General features: G+C 45.1%; 1 protein-coding gene across 25 annotated transcripts in view; it reads right to left on the reverse strand.

The window, feature by feature from the left end:
• Positions 1-19,069, reverse strand: part of FBRSL1 (fibrosin like 1) — a 788,945-nt gene that overhangs the window by 138,954 nt on the left and 630,922 nt on the right. For 19 of the 25 annotated variants that reach the window (XM_053280497.1, XM_053280496.1, XM_053280495.1 and 16 more), the window contains one exon: positions 8,094-8,147. The exons of the other annotated variants lie outside the window; for them this stretch is intronic. In XM_053280497.1, coding sequence (XP_053136472.1) covers positions 8,094-8,147 — 54 coding nt within the window. The remainder of the gene's footprint in view (positions 1-8,093; positions 8,148-19,069) is intronic. 25 annotated transcript variants of the gene reach the window in all.

A 19,069-nucleotide genomic window follows, 5' to 3' on the forward strand; every position in this document is an offset into this window, starting at 1 on the left:
CTTTTAGGGCTAGCACATTATGTGGCACAGCCAGGAAGATCCTGTCTAGGAGGGCATTCCATAGCCACCGAGCCATGACCAACAAGGCCCTATTCCATGTACCCAACTGGCATACCCTAGATGGCAAGGGGATGTGGAATAAGATGTTGATCTGAGTGTCCAGGTGGGGAAAATATTGCTTTTAAGTGCCAGAGGTGCTTTGAATCGATGGAAAGGTGGAATTATCAATGCCATCAAGCAACGTACCATCAGTGATAATAAGGACACTGACTGTGGACCATCCCTCTTCCAAGTGATAGTACCACCAGGGATACTCCGATTCCACCAAGGCATAACATTCTCCCACATACTAGAGGAGTTCTGATAACTGCTGGTCATGTATACTCTCCCAACAGGCGTTAATTAACAAGGCAGGTGGCTTGTCAACAGCCTTAAGACAACTGTCAGATCACAGTGTATGCAAAGCCTTTGATATCACCTAGAGAGGAACTCCGATGTTGCCACTACTGTTTCTAGCCTCTATCGAAATTTCAACATCATCCACTCTGGAGGTTTCCCTTCCTTTCTCTTTCCAGTTAGGCCTTGTTCTCACTAAGGTGACAAACCTGTATATAGGATGTCTCAGTTTAGGCTGCGGGTGGGGGCGAACATGACTGATGCTCTTCCATTTAAAATAATATAATAAAATTCTATTAAAATAAGGCCACCTCAGTAAGCTTCCTGGCTCAGTGGGGATTTGAACCCAGAACTTCCCACTCTCGAACAGTAACCTTTATTCATTACATACGAACATAGGAAGCTGCCATATACTGAGTCAGACCATTGGCCTATCTAACTCAGTATTGTCTTCACAGATTGGCAGCAGCTTCTCCAAAGTTGCAGGCAGGAATCTCTCTCAGCCCTATCTTGGAGATGCCGCCAGGGAGGGAACTTGGAACCTTCTGCTCTTCCCAGAGCAGCTCCATCCCCTGAGGGGAATATCTTGCAGTGCTCACACATCAAGTCTCCCATTCATATGCAACCAGGGTGGACCCTGCTCAGCTAAGGGGACAAGTCATGCTTGCTACCACAAGACCAGCTCTCCTCTCTTTGGAGAGAGGAGAGCTCACATTGGCTTTTTAGGCAAATACCTTGCCACAAGAGCTGGCTTTGTAATAGCAAGCATGAATTGTCCCCTCTGCTAAGCAGGGTCTGCCCTGGTTTGCATCTGAATGAGAGTCTGCTTATAACACTGTAAGATATCACCTTAGGGGATGGGGCCACTCTGGGAAGAACACCTGCCTGCCTGCCTGCAGAAGGTTCCAAGTACCCTTCCTGGCAGCATCTCCAAGATAAGGCTGAGAGAGATTCCTGACTGCAACCTTGGAGAAGCTGCTGCCAGTCTGTGAAGACAATTCTGAGCTAGATGGACCAATAGTCTGCCTCAGTATAAGAATGTAAACTATACTGAAAATAATGAAATCATCTAAACATGGTAATATTAGTGAATCAAAATCACTGACAAAACATGAAATGTACCAAGCAATAATGAATAAAACAGGAAAACTATATAGTCCATGATAAATATAAGAATGTAAGAACAAACTAGATGTAGGAACGACAGCATCCCGGTGAGAAAGCTATTCTGAACTCCTGCTTCAAGTGTCCATAAGAGTTCATATATTCTCCCATTAACGTCAATAAGGTCTTTCTTAGAACTTCAATGTTGTAAAATAAACCTCCTTCATAGGGGACCACAGGTCTTCTCCTTTGATGTGACAAAATCAGAGCCTTCAACAACTTGAGTCTTCGAAGATTTCTGAGATACCATGTTTAAACATTACCATGTTTTAATGATTTCATAATTTTCAATATAGTTTACATTCAAATATCCATTCTTTGTCCCTTTTTTCTGTTATATTACTGGATCTGTCAGGCTGTGTTTTGGATTCCCTTCTTTCAGATCCTTCACGCTATTCATTTGGTGCCTGTCTCAGTATAAGGCAGCTTCCTATGTTCTATGTTCCTAACTCTAAGAAAGGAAGTATTCAGGGAAGTTCAATATAACCTCAAAGCCCGTAACAAGTTCATACACACGCCCCAAGTGAACAGAAACTTAGTTACATCAACAACTACATGCAAAGGGCCTTCCCCCCGTTGAATTGACTAGGAGAGAAGCTACTAAACATGCCTGTAAACACAAACATTTTCCCCCGTCACGATGCTGGAGATCCTGGTGGTGTTGGCAGGAAGAAGCCACCATCCAGGCATCCATTCATGATGTCCCACTCCATTTCCAGCAGGCCATGGCCTCTTTCTCTCATCCCTGCCTCCGTGCTCCTGCCATACATCTCTGACTCCTGAAACACCATCACGTTTGGCATTTGCTAGATCAGGAATAGCCAACCGGAGACTCTCTGGGGATGATGGGAGTTGGGGTCCAGCAAGGAGTGCCTCAGGCTGGCCACCTCTATGCTACACTGTCCCAATTATTTGGAAAGATTGACACACTGAGCAGAATGGAGACAGGAACAAGATGGTGGAGTGTACGGTGGCAGCACTCATGTGTGGGTGGAAAGTGATATTCATGTAAAAAACTGTAAAAACTTCCTACAGGGAGAAAGATTCCAGCCCAGTCCTTTCACTGAAGAACTACTCCCCCCCCCCGGTAGAATATTTTTTTTAATGAAAGTGATTATTCAGAAATATTACCCCATACATGGAGTTTGAAGAGATCCAGCCCATTCTACCTCATCACCACCCCTTTCAGCTACATTGTAGAGCTAGGTTTCTTCACGAGAGCCTCGGCGTGCCCCTCTGCCTCATGAGCTTGACAACTCCACTGCCATAGAACTCTTCCTAATCACAAACCCGGCTTGGCAGGCCAGACAATAGTCCTCCATGGGCCAAATCTGGCCATGAACAATGTTTACCAAACACTTGATCTACAAGATTAAATGTCAGCCATGTCATTTGATACCAGAACAGTAAACTATCCCAAGGTTGAAGCTTAGTTATCCAAGGCACTGTTATCCTCCGGCTCAGGCAAACAAGCTCACGTATTCTTTAGGAACTGGGGGTTCCAAAAGTGGTTGAGGATACAAAGCCAAGACTAATGGATTTAATACCAGCCAAGTCCAGAAAGAGGTGACCATTCCCTTTAGAGAGTTCCTCCTGGACGAGGAGGCTTTTGCCTAAGATCTTTTCTTGAGCAACCGCTGGAGTAAAATATAGCCCACCCTTCCCATAAAGTCCTTTGTTACAACATCTTTGCCATAAAGCTGCAAAACCCTGGCTCCCAAGTACATTAAATCCTTATAAACCTGCCTTCATTTTAACCGTGCAGTATTTCAACACACAAAGCGCCTCTTCTGAAAAGATAGCACTTTAATGAGGAGATGGGTAAAATATATAAACCAAACCTCATTATGGCATAATTTCTGGGAGACGAGCAAGCTGTTGTAAAAAGGAAGTTGTGGCAGTCACATTTCATTGCAGCCCAAAGCTCAAACATTTTGAAAGGGCCACAGCGCTGTGTAGGCTAGGTTTACAAAACACGTTTATTGCTGAAGGGAAGCAAAAGGTAACTGTTAGATACTGTTTATACAAAATGAAGATCTTGCAAACTGGTATTAAGCACACCACTGGCATAACACAACAGAAGACTTCAAGGGTCTAGAACCTTCAAGCTGAAGGCAAACTTGAACTTCCCATACTGGTGGGATCTGGAGAGATGAGTCTCATGTGAGCATCGGTTTATCCGCTAACAACCCAACCCTGCATGATCTTAGCCACAGTCAGACCTGCAGGTTACAAAAATGCATTTCAAGATCTAATCACAGGCAAGATTTGTATATCTGGGCAAGATCAGCATGCAGTCCTTTGACAGCAGGAAAGCAATGATGAGAGTGATACTTGCATCTACTGGTCACACTAAAAATTAGTGTTTGAATCAGCCCAAAGGTTATTGTGAGTGCCAGGGCATGGTCTGAAGTTGTGCAGGTATGGGTCTGGTCACTGCTTAGGTGGGAGATCACCTGGGACCCCTGCATGTGTCCACTTGAGTTCCAGGACGGAAGAAAAGCAGAGTCTCAATATAATTAAACAAACTAACACACCCCTAATTGACTAGACCCAGAATTTTCAGAGGGAGAATGCTCTCATATTTCTTCAAGTCATTTTCAAATATCATATTCATTTTTTAGGTATACACCTAATATTTTTGTTTTAAAAACACATTTTATATAGAACTTTCCAATATAGACAGCCCTAATATAAAATTATAAGCCACCTAATGGCGCAGCGGGGAAGCAACTTGCCTAGGGAGCAAGAGGCTGTTAGTTCAAATCCCTGCTGGTATGTTTCCCAGAGTATGGGAAACACCTATATCGGGCAGCAGCGATATCGGAAGGTGCTGAAAGACATAATCTCATACTGCACAGGAGAAGGCAATGGTAACCCCCTCCCTGTATTCTAACAAAAAAAACCACATGGCTCTGTGGTAGCCAGGAGTTGACACCAACTCAACGGCACAATCTAATAGAAAATTATACTTCTTTTTTTTAAAAACATGTACAGCTAAATATGGAAATGTGGACAAATGCACATGGTTGAAAGGTGGATGAAAATGCCTGTAAGATTATGTACATTATCACTGTACCTAACATTAAGCAACCGCCTTGAGATGGGGCTATACGATGTATGCAAATGTGTTCAGTAAATAATAGAAACAAGTTCTGTACACCCATCATCAAGCTGGAACCAGCTGCACTTCCCTGCTGAGAGCACATTTGGTGGGCGCACCGGGGTTTGCCATGTGCAATGTGAGAAATGACTCCCAGCAGTGCTCAGCTGATCTTCCTTTAATGGGCTTTTTCTGGGTGGTAAGCGTATCTTCTTCATCCCTTCCTTCCCCTTTCACCATCCTATCCTGTTAGACCGGTAGAAGATAGAAGTACCAGACAGCTGACCTGCCTACTCTAATTTTGTTGCATTCTCCATTCTCCGATCTTCTCTATGGATAGTGCTTCTTCATGTACAAGTCATGTGAATATTGTCTCATGTACAAGTGCACCTATTTTGCTGCATGCACTAGGAAGCCCCTGCCAATCACAGAAGTAAGCAGACACATGCTTTCTAATGTGCAAAAATGCGATCACAAAAGGAAATCCAATGGCCTTCAATGGTCCTAAGGAGGTGTGGCCATCTTATAGCTGCAAGGACTAATCAGGAGCTTGCCAAGAACCACCTGACCATGACTCAGCATGTTCTTCAACCACTGGGCAGAGACTTGTCATTACTGCCTTTGGCCACAAAGCCCGTCAGCCCAGAAAGCCAGATTAGTTCAAAGCCAGTAGCACCTGTCATGAAGCTCGCTGTGGCCTTGTGAGAATCGTCGCTCTTGTTTGAATGGGCAAGCCTGTATTAATAAGCAGGTCAGGAAAAATATGTTCCTTTCAGTCCAGAATTCCATTTATCATGAGCTTACAGCAAGGAGATAAAGGGAAATAATTATCCTAACCTAGTTACAGTCATCAGTAACAGTGTCAAGGTTTTGCCCGGCTGCTGACCCAGAACATGCGGCTGTAACATAAGAGCTAAGGCTGCTGTCAGCTGAAACGGTGACCCTCCTACGTTACTGTCAAAAGGCAGAACAAAAGATCCTTTTGTTTTATTGTTTTTGCCAGGTTTAATTTTCTCGCAACGGCTGGGCAATCAGTAGGTCCCCATTCTCCGATAACAGATGCACCTTGGGCTTTGAATCAAAGATGCAGACAAGGGTATTCTCCAGCTGAGATTATATACATTGGAACTAGCTTCTTCTTTAGTTCCCTTTGCACTTCTCTTTCCACATTCCCCCCACCCACCACTGACTGCAGTAAATAATTATTGCTAAACATTCATTTCAGTCGTTTCAGCCAGCAAGCGGACACAGACAAATTATAATCAATGATGATTTCTTGATTATATTAAGACAAAAGTAGGAAAAATGAGTCGTCTACGCTCATGTTTCACAAAGTAGGAAATGTCTTCCTTCATGAGCACCTACCAATCTCATCTTACGACTGTCAGGAAGCGAAGATTAGATCATATATTACTATAAAGGCTGTATATAATGCATGGCTATCATTTAAGGAGCTACAAATGCAGGAAGCCTTATTTTTCCTCTCTGTGCATAGTTTTTCTTCTTTCCTTGGAGTAGCCCCTTTATCACCCATCTGCCTTATGCCAACTGGCAAAAAGTTAGCCTCTGCTTCTTTACTATCTCTCATCGTTGCCCTCTACAGCTTTCTTTACTGCTTGTGGTGGCTGCCAGTACCGTAGGTCTACCATTCAGCTCCCCAAATGGTACTGTGCTTGAGGGGAATGGGTTGGAAGTTCAGGACGTGAGCTAGCCAACTCTATGGCGTTAGCACCAAGTGTGTCCAAGTGTGTCTAAGTCCTGAGTAAGTTCCATATTTGCCCAGCCAAAGTGTGGTTTCTGAGCCTCCAATGCATGTCAAAGTACCTTTGTTCAACCATAAATCCTATTACATATATTAAGAAAGAAGCGATGCTTAGGATGCTGAATTTTGGCCTCGAATGCTATGTGATTCAGCTGTCCCTATCTACCAGGGCCTGCCACATTTCCTGGAAAATTCACTGTTTCCATGCTAACTGAGCAAAGAGGCACCTTTTAAAATGGTGATTCTCTTATATTTAGAAGGGGAAGAGCAAGTGGCCGTATCCAACCCCAGCACAGCATCCCTTTAGTGGCTGTTGCTGGTATCTGCCTTATGTTTCTTTTTAGATTGTGAGCCCTTTGGGGACCAGAGACCATTTTATTTATGCATTATTTACTTTTCTATGTAAACTGCTTGGAGAACTTTGGTTGAAGAGCAGCATATAAATATCAGTAGTAATAGTTTACCCTTTTAAAAACCTCTCTTGGTGCGAGATGCTAGTGTTGTAATTCTTCTGGGTTCAGCATACTCCCTAGAGTTCCGAGAAGTGAAATCCTTCAAGAGGAAGGTGCATGCATCTTGACTCTATCAATGCGTGTGCATGAACACTAAGGTGCAGTGAAAAGCTCAACCTACTATAGCTGCTGAGATATACTTTGAACAGTTGACAACACATTGCTAGGGCAAATATGTATTGTTTCTCTTTCGCTAGAGTCGCCACCATTACCCTCCTGACTTTTCAATCCATGCAGGGCACCCTGTTACAAGGTAAACAAATGCAACATACAGCAGGCAGGGTAGAGCCTTGGGCAATCACAGCAGTGGAGGTTTAAGCAGTGATCCCTGGTATAAACATTGGGGTGTCAAAATCACACAATCCTGCCTATACTTAATTACAAAGTTAAGAACTCCCAAGGTTTCCCTGAAAACACGATTTCTTCAAGTCATACAGATTACTAGACCCTTAGTCATATGGGATGCATCCAGGCAATAGAATTCCCACAGGAAAATACAGGTTAGTCAAGGATGAAGAAGTCCATCAGGAATGATACCCCAAAAGCAGCCACAGACCAAAAAAGCTAGTCTTGAGCATATGGAAGCATGGGCATGCCACTCATTCAACCTTCAGTGATTTCTTTCTCCTGATCATACAATTACATCAGCATAATAATAAAATGATTATAGGGTGCAGACAGAGAGCAGTTGCAGAGTCTACTAAAAGAATATTCTCCTGCATTATGTAGCATAGGAGAGAATATTTTGGAGAATTATTCTAGCCATTCATTAAATGGATAGGAGAAAGTCATGTCATTCTTGACTAAGCACCACTGAAATAAATGAGAGCTGTTTGTCATGATTAACTTAAGTCCCATTCATTTCAACGGGACTTAAGTCACGACTAATTTAGTTTGGATCCTGCCCATTGGTTTGATTTTAGAACATGGGCTCTGTTTTGGGATTTTAACGAATTCAGACAACGGGCAAGATAGCTAGGAGAAAGGAAGTGGGGTTCATATATTCATAACAAAGAATGTGAGCATATTCCAATTAAGGAAAAATAAAGCGCAAGAGAAAGAAGATGAAAAACAAAAGAAACTGTAGCGGAGTTTAGAACCCCCCCAAGCTTAGTCAGTCCCCAGGAGCCAATACGGGAGAGGCTGGATCTCATACCTTGCTTGTTACCAAGCCACTCCTGATACGAGGCAGCTCCAGGTCCGCTGAGTTCTACAGATAAAACAAAAAGTTCTGTTCACAATCAATCACTTTTAGCAGAAACCTCTCTTTTTAACACCTGGCCGCATCAAAAGGGCTGACTGGTTTGTGGGGTCAAGGGCGGCCTGCACCCTTTTCGTTTCTTGGAAGAGGCTGGGGCTCACTAATAATATCCCGCCCACTCTTGCAGGCTGGAACCCAGGCAGTCTCCGACCCAGGCACCGGCCACACGCAGAGCGGCTTCGCTTCAGCAAGGTCCCTGCATCGTGGGCCTTCAGGCCATTAAAGGTGAAAGATGGGGGTGCCTGGAGACTTGGAAGCCGTGCTGCTTAGTGGATGCAGGCAGTTCCGATAAGACAACCATCAGAGGGGGAGACTGGATTCCGTTTCATGGGGGACCTCTGTGTCGGAAGCGGGGGCTTGTGGCATCCCCTTCAACTAGACGAGGGGCGCACAAGTCAAATCCCCTGGTGGGCTGGAACCAACCATGACTTGGTAGGCAGGGGCCGAGGCAAATTTTCAGCACATGAATGATGACATCAAACTTAATTATTAAAGATATTAGTGAAAGCAATTATTAGTTACTCATTAAAACATATTAATGAAAGCAAGTGTTCGTTACCCACAGCATGAGGACGGGAGAGGCGGCTCCGAGCAACCTTTCCTCTTCCTTGTCCCCCATGAACTTCCTACGCCTTCAAAGTTCAGTTCTGAAAGGGGGCTGACCCCCACCAGGTCCATGGGGCAAGGCAGCATTTTGCACCTTCCCTCAAGCACCACAATACCCTGGGGCCAGCAAAAGAGTCCCCACGGGCCGGATCCGGCCCTTATGTTGTGCAGGCCTGAACTAGACCATGTTAAAGATTCCGCTGCTCAGGATATGACAGCCAGGGCTGGGAAATTACTGCAAATGGCAGCGTGATTTCTTTTTAAAGGCGCCAGCATCAAATTAGGGAGTGCACGGTGGTGTAGTATGTAGCGTTTGGGGTTCTAATGGAAGTCTTCCAAGTTAAAATGCACACTCGCCTATGAAGTCGCTGGCAAGACACTACAACATTATTCATGCAGGCAGGATGAATGGCTCCAACCCCCAACTCCTAGACATTCCTCCAGAGCTACGAACAGACCTTGTAAGATGTTGGCTGCACACTCCATTTGCATGACCTACATCCTGCATTTTTGGCAAGGGACAGATTGCACACAGGAGCTGTTCACAAGCTCAGATCAACATGCGGAATTCAGGTTGCACAGGACAGCAAGTGCAACCTTGATCCTCCTTCTAGACCAGGCCTGCACAACTTCAGCCCTCCAGCGGTTGTTGGACTACAACTCCCATCATCCCCAGCTACATGCAGACACTACTGAGTAAGGGATGATGGGAGCTGCAGTCCGGCATCTGTAGGAGAGCCAACGTTGTGCAGCCCTGCTTCGGACACTCATTCTGCTTACATTGTGGTCTGAAAAGGACATTTCTCCTAGCCGACTCTATTTCACAGAGGCTGGTGCAAGGTGAACACACTGGGTGCCGGGATACCAAGGTTGCAGATTTTTGGCTAGTTCAAACCTAACATCCGCAATAGATTGGTGCCATCAGAATAAGCCATCAGGACGCCTCGGGCTCACACTTTCCTCTCACGCACGGCAATTCCCTCCCTCCTTTCCTGGTTTGAGGCAAACCACAGTGTTATCATTTTGTCTGAACTAGCAAACTATGGGTTGCATCTGTCCTGCAAATTAGGATCAGAAATGGCTTGAACCAGGTCTTCAGCCTTTGCTTGCAGAGCAAGAACAAACCCTAGTCGGGACAAGATGGCATGCTATGGCTTGCCTTAAACCGGGAAAGGCGGGAGGGAGAGAATCACCATGTTCAAGAGGAGGAGGGAGGGTGAGCACGGTGAGCCTTCAAGGCTTGTTTAGCATCATGTCTGAACCAGCCCACAGACAGCAGCCTTTCACAAGGCTAAATAAATGCCCCAAATTCCTGGGCCCCTGTGCAGCCGGCCGGCTGCATCCCTCACCAACCAGAGAGCGGCTGTGGAAGAGGTAAAGAGATCAGCCACGGATTTCCAAAGTGAGAAATGACACTGCTATACCCATTGTACTGTGAGGGTGCAGGAGGTGGGGTGGAAGGGAAAGGTCCTGTCCTGGGATGGGCATGCAGTGCGGAGAAGGAGGGGGCCATGCTAGAGATCCCCGAAAGATGGTTCCGTTGTCTGGACATGTTGCAAGGCGGAGGGAAGAAGCAACTTCTCAGCTTCTGAAGTTAAGGACAGAAAAAGAGGAGCATAGGAAGCTGCCATATACTGAGTCAGACCCTTGGTCCATCTTGCTCACTATTGTCTTCACAGACTGGCAGCGGCTTCTCCAAGGTTGCAGGCAGGAGTCTCTCTCAGCCCTATCTTGGAGATTCCACCAGGGAGGGAACTTGGAACCTTCTGATGCTCTTCCCCGAACGGCTCCATCCCCTGAGGGGAATATCTTACAGTGCTCACACATGCAGTCGCCCATTCAAACTGGGGGGACCCTGCTTATCAAAGGGGGGCATTCATGCTCCCTACCACAAGACCAGTTCTCCAAAGCATGAGAAGCATCTAAGCCACAGAAGGAGTCCGTCCTCCAACTCAGCTCAGCAGGGCGACAGATGCGAGCCGATCAGCTGCTCTCCTTGCCTGGTGACAAAAGCAAAGCTGACAGGATTTTAAGCCGGCCACTATTCAGACCACCCGATTTAAGGCCCTCTCTCTGGGCCACTTGTGCAAAACAGCCTAACTATGAGTTCGATAAGCCCTCCTGCACAGCTTTTCTTTTTAAAAGAGAGCCTGTCCCATTTCTACCTGCTCTTGCTTCTCTTTTCAGGTTTCTGCAGCATGGTCCGAAAGCTAAAAATAATTTCTTATTTGCCCAGCGTTACCTTTCTACATAAAGCAACTACAGCAATTCACTCAGTTAACTATGTCATCCAGAGAGGCTGGGATCTATCCAAATGACGCTCTGATTAGGAAATGAGATGGGACATGTTTTCCAAAAGAAGAAAAGGACACTCTTGTTTAAAATGGCCTTAAACATTCAACATTCCCAGATGGCTTTAATGGCATTTGCTTTAGAAGTAGAGGCAGGGATAGAAGCTCCTTTATAAACACAAGGATTTTGATTACATCTGACAGCCTTGCCTAAGCTTGAGCCTGCTGTAACACAGTCAGGCTACCAACCAATGACAGAAGTATAGATCGCCCATCACAATGTTCCCTGCCTCACAGTTAAGAAAAGAAACAGGATCTAGGAATATAGGACGCTGCCATATACTGAGTCAGAACATTGGTCGGTCTAGCTCAGTATTGTCTACACAGACTGGCAGCGGCTTCTCCAAGGTTGCAGGCAGGAATCTCTCTCAGCCCTGTCTTGGAGATGCCGCCAGGGAGGGAAATTTGGACCTAGATGCTCTTCCCAGAGCGGCTCCATCCCCTGAGGGGAATCTCTTACAGTGCTCACACATCAAGTCTCCCATTCATATGCAACCAGAGCGGACCCTGCTTAGCTAAGGCAACAAGTCATGCTTGCTACCACAAGACCAGCTATGCTCCTACAACTGACAAAGAAAAAAAACCACAAGGCAAGTTAATGCACGCTAATGTTTTCCAGTTACCTCTACTGCACTTTGAATTAAACCTCAGAAACTGTCAGGTTGATGAACTGCCAAGATCTCAATGGCTTTAGGGGCCCAAAGTACTGCTGAAGAAGCCTTAGTAGCTCGTGCATGGCCAATACTAATGAAGTCTGGGAATGAGAACAAGTGAAAATACAGCTTCTTGGTGTGAAATTAGCTTCCCAGCATCTCTCTCAGAGGTGGGCAGGTGCTCATGGCAAGGGACATCATACCTTGCAGGAGGGGAAAAGATCGACTGTCGAGATGTTGGCTCATAAGAGACGTGGAGCTACGCCTGGCATGTACTGTGTGAATGCATCAACTGTTATGTCGAAACTCTGGAAGTCCAGCACAGCTTGGACAAGCGGCTAGGGTCACCACAGTCCGGCCAGCACAGACACATCCTCAGCCTCCCTTTCTAAATGTCTGAATTCAGCGCAACCTGGCCATTGCAGACACACCCTAGGCCTCCCCTTATACATGTCTGCAAAGGCAGTTCCCTCTATCTTTCCTCAACAAACAGCAATAGCTCCTGGCAGCAAGAGAGTTCAATTGAATTTGAAAAGATTTCCCATTCAATGGCACTATTTAGCGAACACAGAAAGGGGGTGGGGGGGGAGAATCAGGTTGCTTCGCCATTTATGTTGTGTAAATCCAAGATAATAGATCTTCTGCCTAATCCTAATGAGGCCTCCCCATTAAAATCTTTATTAGCTTCCAGCTCAGCGGCTTGCCAAAAAGCTTGTCAGTGCCCCCCCCCCACATCCCACTATCTCTCTGTACCAAGATCTGCTTTAACTTTTACAAATAGCTCTAAGATATTTCCCCTGCTTATCAGCACTGCCAAGCAGCTTGCCTTATCGTTGCTATTGCAGATAAAATAAATGAGCTAAGGATGATATGAATAATGGCATTTTCTGTAGGCTGGTTTCCCATTACATTCTCAACAGATTGTAGATTTAAACTTCAGCACAAGAGGCGGGGGGGGGGGGGGTGTGTGAGAGGGGTGAGAAGGATTTTTAAAAATTACCTTCCCTTTGCTCAACAGCCTTAGATTCCAGGATGTATTTTAAGCCTACCTGAACTGAGGAGGCAATTAATTTTGAAAGGGAGAAGAAAAAAAAGGCAAGTTTCTGATTCTTAGAAAATCCCCAGGCAGAGCGCACTGTGATTTTGAGAGGGGGGTTTTTTGGAGCTGCATTCAGCAGGGAGGGAGGGAGAGGCTTAAAGCTGCACAGGGCCTAATAAAACTGTCTTCATTAGAGATCCTTTTCTTCCCCCTCCTAGCCGTGTACAACTCAGGGAGGGACAATGGGATAATGAAAAAGGAAGCAAAGACTGGAGAGAGCAGAGCACATCTCTTGCTGCCAGCTCACACTGATGAGCTGCTGTCCATGGGGCACATTCGTTCAAAGCCTCAGGCGATCATGGTTGCCATCCAAGAGGAAGGCAACAGACAAAGCGCTGCAGGCTAGCCACTTGGATGGGAGAACCCAACAGAGGTCTCAATCCCCTGTCCAGTAATAAGGCCTTCCCTGAGTCCCTGCTCCTAGTAATAAGACTGAATGAAGCATATACTGGGCATTGCTCCAGAAAGAAGAAAGAACTAAATGGTTCCTGTGCCAGTCAGGACGACGTTGAGGCTTATTAACCAGGGCGATGCTGCTAAGCGTCCTTCTGATGGTGGGTGCGACCCTTCCAGCCACGCTGCTTTGAGCAGGATCAGTGCTTTCCCGTGGCAGCTCCCACGTTCTATGAGGAATGGTAAAAGGAGCTGGGCATATTTCTCCTGAAGAAAAGACCAAGAGGAGATATGATAACTATCTCCAGAATAATATCAAGTAGAGATCAATCAATCCCTTTATTTCGGTCAGCGACCAGCATAAGATTAAAACAAATGTAAAAGAGAGGACAATCAAACTTCTATTGCAAACAATAACACCAGATAAATTTTAAAAAGTCCTCCTCAGGACACTAAAAATACTACTAAAATAATTGGAGATAAAAGAGGCAGCAGTATTTCCTACTTATGAGGCTATTACACAAAATCAAAACTCAACCAGTTGCCTTCTCGACTCCTAAATCTGAGGGGGGTTAAACAATTCAGGAGCTCTGAAAAATATTGTCATTAAATTTACAGCTGATATACAGGTGATACCAGTACCTGCGTGCCCACCTGCAGCTAGCCACATTATGGCTACAAGTTGCTCTGGCCTTAGATCCATCACCTATTTTCCCATTACTAAGTTCTTCCACAAACGAAGGGCTGCACTGCAAAAATTTACTATCTCCAGTACCTGAAGGGCTGTCACAGAGGAGTGGACTTGTTCGCTTCTGCTGTTCCCGAGGGCAGGACCAGAACCAATGTGCTGACACGAAGAGAAAGGAAATTCAGGCTAGGCGTCGGGAGGCGTTTCCTAACAGTAAGAGCTGTTGAAAAGGGGAACTGTCTGCCTCATGCAGTGGTGAGTTATCCTTTGCTACAGATATTCAAACAGATGGGGTGGGAAGTGGCATCTTTCAGAGATGCTGTGGCAGATTCCTGTATTGAGCATGCTGTTGGAGTACAAGACTTCCAAGGTCCATTCTAACTCTAAAACCCTACTTTATCTTTCCCTGCTGGAATCGGATGCATTCACACCATTAATATGCCACAATATTATTAGCACTGTTTCTTACATGTATATCCTGCCTATCTTCAACAGCATTCAAGGAGGTGTACGGAGGGTTCCCAGGTGGTCTCCCATCCAGGCACTGACCAGACTTAGGCCTGCTTAGCTTCAGTAAGGTTGCTGTATCGTATGCCTTTAGATCATACCCTGGGACCAATGCTTCTTCTTCCCGCTTTACAACTATGTTAGGGTGTTTTCTGCGCCCTCAGTGATGGTAATAGCAAATCTAGAATAGAAGTGTCCTAAGTATGTGGTGTTTTATAGAGTAAAGTAAGCAAAAAAAAAAGAAAGATTGGGGCCTGGTCACAAACAGCTGAGAAAAAGTACCTAGTTTCACGGAGACTCTGTCATGTACAGAAGCCCTACAGTTGTCAGAGAAAACCAATGTCTAGAAACACCCTTAAAATCTTCCACTGAACTGAACAGACCCAGGGAGATGAGAACAACCAATTAAAATTAATAAAAAATTTAATTGGATGACATAGTGATGATTGGACAAAGAGAAATACTGAGCCGGCAGGGTGGTGGTGGAATATCCAGCTTTGGAGAGTGCATTGGGGTCAACTAGAGAAAAATAGGAGAATTAGTTGAATTAGTTGAAAGCAAAAGAACCATGCTGATAGCACGTAAGTGGAATCGGTAACAAGGATATAAAATCCAACAGGATTAGGCATTCTTTCAAGCAGGTAGCGGCAAACATAGCCCACCAATAGGGCCTATTTCAGAAAGTGCCATAACTGGTAAGCCCACTTTGCAGTCACATCCAAGCTTGAAGGTCCATCTAGCCCAGAGTATTATCTACTCTGACTGGCAGTGACTTTGCAGGGCCTCACTTGGGCAGTGGGATCACAAGATCCCAGGGACTGAACCCAGGTCCATTTGCATGAAAAGAATGTGCTCCATCCCTCAACTATAAATACTGGTTCTTCGTGTGCAATGCATTTTTCTGCCTGAAGGCAAAGCTCACCTGCCAATTGGCCTGGCACCTTGCTGCTTGCCATAAACAAGGAACTGGACCTTCCAATTAAGTACATAAGCACAGCCCTGCTGGATCAGGCCCAAGGCCCATCGCGTCCAGCATCCTGTTTCCTGACATATATAGATGTCGCTGGAAGCCACAGGCAGGAGTTGAGGGCACGCCCTCTCGTATCCTGCTGTTACTCCCCTGCAACTGGTACTGCACCAATTGCATTGGTGTGTGCTGTGATCCTAAAAATGTTTCCCGTTTGTGAATGAGAATTTGTGCAGCCGTAAAATGCACACATTTACAATGGCATCAACATGTGAAAGAGTGTGTTTCCTGGGCTGGGGGGAAATCAAGGGCTTCAAATTTAAAATGGGGGATGTCAGCAGACTTGATGGAGGCAATCCACTCACTGGGCCTTTGATCCCCCCCCCATACCAACTTGGAAAAGAAGCCCCACAGATTTCAATGAAAGTTGCTTCCAAGCAAGTGTCTCAGGATCAAGGCCTTGAGCTGGTATTACATGCTCAGTTGTTGCCCAGAAGCCCACAGAACTGTATGGACAGATATAGCAAAAATGAAAAATGCAGCAATGGCTGCTTGGTTTTCCAGAGCACTTATATCTATGGGGCACTGGCAGGGGGTGCCCCCTTACCATCATACTATGGACTCCTTGGCCCCATGAAGCTATCGAAGTGTATTCAACAGTGAACCGAGGCAAGCGAACATGGGTCTTCTCCCCACTCTTTTTGCCCTACATTGCCACCACAGTGGGGGCAAGTTCTCTTCCATTCCCTCGCAATCCTAGCCCTGTCACTGTATCAAGGTTATCTATTATTGGCAGTGACAGGTGAAAATTAATCTCCTAATTATTTCTTGCTGCATAATCTCCACTGAAGAAGGAACATAAAAGGATTACAGTGCACCCTTCATGGAAGGCTCTTCAGGAGCCAATCCTACTGTTCTAAAGGAGGCATGTGTCGGCGAGGTATTTATGGAGGATTTCCAATCATCCTGAAGACACACACACACACCACTGCTTTATGACCAAGAGCTCTGGGCTGAGCAGCCACTTGGCGATCTCTTCATGGTACAAAGGAAGCAATCTTCACCCTCTTGCCAACAACTCAAGGGAGAACAGCAGGTTAAACGCACAACCTGTTGCCTCTTTCATACACTGTTTGTTTGACAAGCATTCAAAATATACCTCCGAAACCACTGGGAAATTACACCCACCCACCCCGACCACAGAAGCATAACTAAAATATTAGGGTGGTGCAACTGTATTCTAACTATGGCAATAGTTTGCACAGTCCTGCCCTCACCCTCATATTAGCAGGACCCTATGATGAGGCTGAGGTAAGACAGCATCTTCTGTAATGCGTGCAGAACCCACTGTATTGATCAGAAGCTCTCCTGTGTGCTCTTAACATGCTTACAAGCTGAAGTGTTGCAAAACATTCAGCTATGGTCAAATAGACACATGAAGTCGCCCCATACTGAGGCCATCTAGCCCAGTATTATTAGCTTTGGCTGGAAGCAGCAGATAAGGAAAGGTCTGAACCCAGCTCTGAACCCATCAGCTGCTCCCTGGCCTCTTTAGATGAAGATGCCAGGTATTGAACTTGGACCATTTGCATGCAAGGGGTATGCTCTACCACTGAATTATGGCCCCTAAGCTATATGAGGCTTTAGAATATTCTTTCAAACTATCATGCACACATATACATACTGTCCGCCCCTGACAAGTCTCATAGGATACTAGCAGAGTCCCTATGCTGAACCCACAAACTTTTTTAAACTCTGGGAAGTTGAAAAGTTTGGACTATCAGAAAGGGATGAACAGAAAATATTTTAGTGTCCAACTTATGGCACATCTATACTTCCAGATGGTGGCCAGAGGACAAACTACAGCCAATGTCAGGGGACAGGGGCGACCAATTGCCTATGATGCTTATTCAAGAAAATAAGAAGTAATTCAAGTTAACCAGTTAAAGGGCCTTAGTTGAGTGGCCCCAAGGGCACAAAAAGATACCACCAAAGACTTCATTTCCAAGATGGAAAGTGAGTTAATAGATGACAATATGGTTCTGGCTATGCTAGATATCATATATACCAATGTATGTCGTGGCAAAGCTTGTAATACAATACAGTTGTATTGGTTCTTTTGAATTGTATGCAATACAGTTGTATTGTATTAGTTGCAATAAAGTTGCAATACAACACACATTCCCAATTACTGCATTTTTCCAGAGTCAGGAACTGACCATTAAGAGCTATTTTCTAGCTTTATATTTCAGCAATCTTTGAAATTAAGTCAAATTGAGAATTCCAAGAGCCATTCTTTTTGGTTCTTTTGAATTGTATGCAATGCTTTCTTGGATTCTGGTGGGTTTTTATACACAATTTTGATCATATTGCTATCCTTTATTCTTTTTATTTAAAATCTAAACCTGCCCTTCAGCCCTCAAGTAGCCTCCAAAGTCTGTAACTATATAACTAGTTGATCAAAGTACCTCAGAATGTATCTCGCAGAAAAAACACATCTCACAGAAAAATTCGACTGCGAGGATCCTGGTGAAATACGCCGACCACAGTCCCAACAGCGAGGCCTGATATCTGCAATCAATTCTCCTCACTCACTAAAGATGGAGACAGACTAAAGTGTATTGAAAATGGTCTGAGTAAATATTATCTGCCCTGAAAACCAGTGTGTGTTCAAACCACTTTCACATTTTAGAAATGTGCATGCCACGTCTTCAGGAAGGATGAAGTATTTTGCATCTCGGAGGAAAGGAAAGCACAGGATATTTGGGAGTCTGTGTCGATAACATTACCCACTTCTCTCTACGTAGACGACTTGTGCCTACGAGGGACTGGGTACTGTACTGGGATTGCCTTCTGGCCGCCACACTGCAAATCTATGCCAAGTGTCTCCTCAGGAGCGACTCCAAAGATAATACAAGATATATTAATGACTTTTTAAAAAATGCAATCACAACACAACTGGCTCCAGAAAATCAGTCCCATGTGGAAGAAACTTGGCCAATGTAGTTCTTTATTAATGAGATTTATAACCTGCCTTATCGAACACGTCTCAAGGCAGCTAGCAGCCAAGCAGTACAAACAGCAATACACAATATCAAAACACAATAAAAAGGGCATTTAAAAGTGCAGCAGATTTTTTAAAATCATTCCGCAAAAAAGGGATCAAAACATAAAAGGCCAGAGAGAACAGGATTAAATTTGTCCACTAATGAAAAAGGTGAAGGGGCCAAAGAAACATGATGGAGCCAAGCATACATGTCTCAGGATGGGGTTCCAAAGCTTGGTCCACCACTGAAGAAGCCACTGAAGAAGCTGGTTGCAAACTGCCTAATCTCCAAGGGTGGGGGCACATTGGAAGAGCCTCAGAGGATGATAATCTCATGATCATCTCAGGGTCATTTTGGAGCAGACAAGATAGTCCTTCAGACCGTCTTCTGCTTGACTATCACAGAATTCAGACGTAACAGGAAACTGGAGGTCCCTTTACCTTCGGTTTCCTGACACGCATGTCTGAATTTGAGAAACCAGAGTTGAAGGGGAGAAGAGACCCACAGCTTCCCTCCACGAACTTCACTCTGAACCTTTGGTTCAGATTGGAGTTTGGGCT

This window comes from Hemicordylus capensis, chromosome 15, assembly GCF_027244095.1.
Source record: "Hemicordylus capensis ecotype Gifberg chromosome 15, rHemCap1.1.pri, whole genome shotgun sequence".
Taxonomy (NCBI): Eukaryota; Metazoa; Chordata; class Lepidosauria; order Squamata; family Cordylidae; genus Hemicordylus; species Hemicordylus capensis.